At 34.2% G+C, this 5000-nt stretch overlaps 2 protein-coding genes across 2 annotated transcripts in view; one reads left to right on the top strand and one right to left on the bottom strand.

Annotated features, from left to right (window-relative positions):
* The window catches only part of LOC113829686 (uncharacterized), a 4323-nt gene extending 2282 nt beyond the window's left edge, over positions 1 to 2041 (top strand). The window contains exons 2-3 of the mRNA XM_070131656.1: positions 1674 to 1807; positions 1943 to 2041. Of these exons, the coding sequence (XP_069987757.1) occupies positions 1674 to 1807; positions 1943 to 1987 (179 nt within the window). The 3' untranslated portion in view covers positions 1988 to 2041. The remainder of the gene's footprint in view (positions 1 to 1673; positions 1808 to 1942) is intronic.
* A 618-nt stretch (positions 2042 to 2659) lies between these two features.
* On the bottom strand, positions 2660 to 4574 carry LOC138864493 (FAST kinase domain-containing protein 4-like). The gene has a single exon (XM_070131648.1). It carries the CDS (start codon positions 3897 to 3899, stop codon positions 2772 to 2774), a length of 1128 nt encoding a protein of 375 aa, XP_069987749.1. The 5' UTR covers positions 3900 to 4574; the 3' UTR covers positions 2660 to 2771.
* Positions 4575 to 5000: the final 426 nt, after the last annotated feature.

Raw genomic sequence — 5000 nt, 5'->3', positions numbered from 1 at the left:
TCTCTTCCCTACAAACAAGGGGATTCCATTCACAAAATACTGGATACTACGCATGTATTACCAGAAAAAATTCACTCCACACTCCATAGGGGTGTACCAGTTGGAAATGTCCACAACTATACATAGAAGTAGCACAGTGTCAAGTAAAAGCCACAGCCTGTTGTGGAGTTAAGCAAAGGACTAGAAATGTCCACAAGGAATATTCTGGCAGGATAGAGCTTGTTCTGTTAAAGATGAGACAAATTGTGAGAGAGGTCTTTCTTGCCAAAATTTACATGGAGTCTTGCCATATTTGCCAGAGTGCTAACAGGTACAAAAGGCATGATAAATGACCAGTAGTTATTATTGTTGGTAATGTATTGTTAACAGTTTTACCACCAATTTCTTGTCACATTTTATACCCACCCTACAGTTTAGGCCCAATCTGTGGACTATTTTATATGGGTAGTATAGGTCAAATGGAATCTTTCAATAGCAAATTTGTGATGCAGTTTTTTTTATACTTTATTTACAAGGAAGCTTAGCTGTCCTTCATGGATAATATATACATGACTTAGTGCTAACTTGTTCACCTGCTATGTTTTAATAAAGAGCAGTAGACCTCCGCCATGCATATTCTTGTAGGCCTATTTAAGGATTTATTGTTATATAGTCTTGGTACAGATTAAAATCACCCTTTTGTGTTTGATTTAAGAATAAGACTTGCTGATTTCTTTGACAAAGGAATTATCTTTCATTACTATTAGTATCTCAATTAACAAACTTAGTGGTTGAAATGGGTAAACACGTTTTTTATTAAAGTGACATATCCTCCCAAAAGTTAAGCCACATGGTAGTGTTATAGCCAAGAAATCAAACGTGTTTGAATCATGAATGCTAAAGAAACATGCGTTCATGCTTTACTTTATGCTCTTTGACAAAATATATGATGTCAGCTGTCTACTGTCCCTTTTGTTTACTAAATACTTACTAATAGCTTGAGGGCTTATAAAAATAATGAATTTCTTCATTAAATTGTTTGTTAGGGGGGAAAAATGGGTTTCTTTATCATTTTTGTGCTAAATGGTTTGGATTAGATAATAATTTTTGTCTGCTAAAAGATGTTGAAGTAGCAAAATTGATTTTTAATATCTATTAATCTAGTGGGTCAGTGTGTAATAAAGAATGAACTTCTTAGTTTCAAAGGATCCCAGCAACAGTCTGATAGTTCATAGTCTTATAGTATCAAACCTATGGTCTTAGGTTACTGATAGTCCATAGGTATATGTCAGTTTACTAGAGAATACATCATAGGAACAGTAACTATCATGGAAATCTATTGACTATATGCGCAGAATTTTCTTAAGGAGTTTCCAGGAGACTGAAACACTTATAGTTAATAATGGAAAGAATGAAAGTCAAGTAATTGTTTATGTAAAACTTTCTCTTTTCATTTATTCAGTTTGTATCAGTAATGTGAAAGCTATAAACATCTCATAGTAATAGTGCTGTATGATTAGATTACCAAGCTTAATCAAAAAAAAAATGTAAAGGATAAACCCAGGGAAGATGTTCACAAGCAGACACTGAATAGACCTAAAGTGTTCTTATATTAATAGGATTATTTGGAAATTAATAAATAACATTGGGATATATTCTGTAGTGCTAAAAGTTTCCTATCCTTTTAATTTCAGTTCGCACCATTGCCCCCAAAAAGACAAAGGCTGTTGAAGCTAAGCTTGTCCAGAAGCAGTTGCAAAAGGCTATTAATGCAAATATTGAGCAGGAAATGCAACAACGAGCATCGAAGGCTCCTCAGAACTTCAAGGTAAATTTGATTCATATGTTTCCTTTACATCATTACTGATATAATGTTACCTGTAATATATATATATTTTTGTGAATTACCAAAACAGAAGGAAAGTATTTGTTGTTTCCTAAAGATATTTACTTCTCTTTTCAGCTTCTCAAGAAAGTGAAGCCAGAAGAGGGGGCAGAAAAGAAGTAGGGATAAGGGGCTTTAGGTTTATCAGTTCTTGTTATACTTTATAGAAAAAATAAATATAATTGTATTTTCATAAAAATGACTACAGTTCATTAAAGAGTTTAAAAAAATATATAAATTGATTATAAATCAACCTTTAAAAAGAACAAATGTATTCAGGGTTTTTTTTCCTGTTTAGATTTAGTTCTCTTTGGGAGCTACAGCCACTACAATGACCAATATCAAACTCAAGAATTGAACTGAACAAATGTCTTTACACTTTTTTTTCTTTCTTTCTTTCCAAATCTTAAATTAGAAGCAAATGTGGACGGATTGGTATATAGCTGTTATGTATAATGACAATATACCCTAATCTCTTCCATATAATTTTGGATGAAACAAAAGCTCCTCTTTTTTTCTTTCATTCTTTCTTTTTTTCACAAAAGAAATATTCATATGAACAGAATAGTTTCATACAGTCTACACATGGATATTAAAAATGCAAATCAGAAAAAAGTAACATGTAAACATAAAATAATGTTAGACACACTGGAGATATTGCTTTTCAGTTTTTATCACTAGCATATCCAATCTTTGTTTATTAAATCCTATTGTATGGTAAAATCACACCAAAATAAAACAAAAAAAAATGTGGAATTAAGACGTCCAAAAATATAGGCTGGTATAAAACACACCTTTGAATTTTTTTATCGATGTTTATTAGAAAACACATATGACTCAGATGTTTAAATACCAATAATTACAAATATTTAAAATTATATTTACATCAGATAACAATGAATACATATTATGAAGTACTAACTGCTTCCTTTGTCTTGCTTTCTAGATACTGTACATTCTTGATGGTCTTTGCCTTCATGTTGTATTCATAGTATGGTATTTGTACAATCTTATAGTCATGTTTTCTAACCAGTTCCATGGCTAATCTGTTGATGCCTGTGAGCTCCTGAGAGCCTATTGTGTAGTCTCTGTAATCCCATATAAACATGGCTAACTTTTGTGCACCTTCTGGAAGTTGCTTTGAACTTTCCTTTTCACCAAAATTTGTAGTAAAGTCTTCAATTGGGATAGGTTTTCCGTTTTTCCCAACAGATAGCTCTGCATCCACAAATATACCCATGTTTGTTTGTATGTTTTCCCTTATATATTTTGGGGGCGGGAGGAAATTGTGAAGCATTGTCTGAACATGTTTAGCCAACATTAGCTCATGTCTTCCCTGAGTAATTATGACGTCTTTAAAGTCTGAAAGGTCAAGAAAAGGTCCCTTGTATGCAGGCATGCTCAGTCTGGCCACAGCATTTATATTAAGCAATTTCAACTTTATCCCTGTCCTCTGATGTTGGGCAGCACTTGGAATTTTTGAAACAAATGATGGATTTAAAACAGAAGCAATATGCTCCTCTGTAGCTTTCCCAAGCACTGATAATGACCATACCACATCTAACCAAGCAGTCTCCCTGTTAATTGTCACTGATGTCAGTTTAGGAATAATTGCTTTGAATAAGGAGTCAATGTTAGTGGGTGTATATGAAACCGAGGCCAAAGTCAGGACCATGGCAGCAATGTCACTTGTGCGGCAAATATTGACATGGTTTTCTACCCACTCTGATAAAATTTCCAACATACTTGTGTTCCTCCATCTCATCTGTCCCATGCAGGTCAGAATACCCCCTACTACTGTAGGTTTGTCAATAGCATTACCCTGTGACACAAAATCATTTGCAATCTTCTCTAACAGAAGGGGGTCTGGGAAGCTTAGAGAGTTCATAGCATAAAGTACATTGGACAGCTGCTTGGGAGGCAGTCGATCACTCTGTCTCGCCATGTGGAACGCCAGGGAGCGTAGCACAGGTGTTACTCTTCGCTTGACTGTGGCAAGGGTGCATAAGAGCCGGCTCAGATCGGTGTAAGACATCTCTTCTGCTAATTCAATGGTTCTGTCATCAATGCGGCTTATGAATTCCAAGTTGAAGACCCCATGGTGGTTATAGATCACCTGGATGTCCTTTACTCCCCTGACTTCAACCCATCGTCTTTGAACTGTCTCTACAGATTCCCTGAGTACCTGCAATAATGAAATTTATTAACTGACACATAGATATTTACAAAGGAATATGAAACAAGCAAAATAAGACATTTTAGTTTTAACCATATTAAAATAACTGTTTTGTAATTAATATTGAAATACATCTCTTAAAACTACTTAATTATGGCACTCACCAAAAATGAAATAAACTACAACATACAAGATGTTAGCAAAATGAATAAACAAAAAATAAATAACAAAAGTATACAAGTATAACATGCACAGAATTTGACAGCGCTTCTGTTTAAATATCTTGCTTACAGAAGTGAGATGATTGGTGTTATTTTCTGAATCAGCAACACAAACACTTATCAAAGGAACTTTACAAAACATAAAAAGCAACCCCGCCATTTCTTACTTTCTACATATATATTTATTTTTATCAAATATTTGATACAGCCAAGAAAGTGATAGATGTAACCTGTTGGCATCATAACATCAAATGGCAAGGACAGTTACTATATTTTGTATGTTTGTTTATGTTTCTTATCTCAGTAGACATTCCGTTTTACCTTAGACACTGAACGAACATTCTTGTTGATTTTGAAAGAAAGAAAAAAATGTTTTTCATATCTCTTCAAATGATAAAGAAAGATAAGGTTTGTTTAAACCCCTGGATCCAGGAGATTTGACCATTACATCATGAAAAAATGTGGCTTGAGGGCCAAGCAACATCAATATACTTTTATGGAAAAATTTGGCTATCATGTGAATTTTGGCTGAAGGCTAAGGTGATGGGAATGACTCACCAAAAGTGCATAAGCTCTTGGATGTTGATTAAACTCCAGGTGGCATGTATACCAAATACTATGTACCCCGAGCCCACCGTCAATTGTGCACACTTGCTTGGCCATTACTGAAGTAACTGGGGAGCTACAGTCCCCCAAAATAGGCTTACAGTCACTTTTTAGCTTAATTCACTGAAAATCA

Source organism: Penaeus vannamei, chromosome 2, assembly GCF_042767895.1.
Source record: "Penaeus vannamei isolate JL-2024 chromosome 2, ASM4276789v1, whole genome shotgun sequence".
Taxonomy (NCBI): domain Eukaryota; kingdom Metazoa; phylum Arthropoda; class Malacostraca; order Decapoda; family Penaeidae; genus Penaeus; species Penaeus vannamei.
The sequence above is the reverse complement of the archived record's forward strand: the minus strand, read 5'-3'. Positions and strand labels throughout refer to the sequence as shown.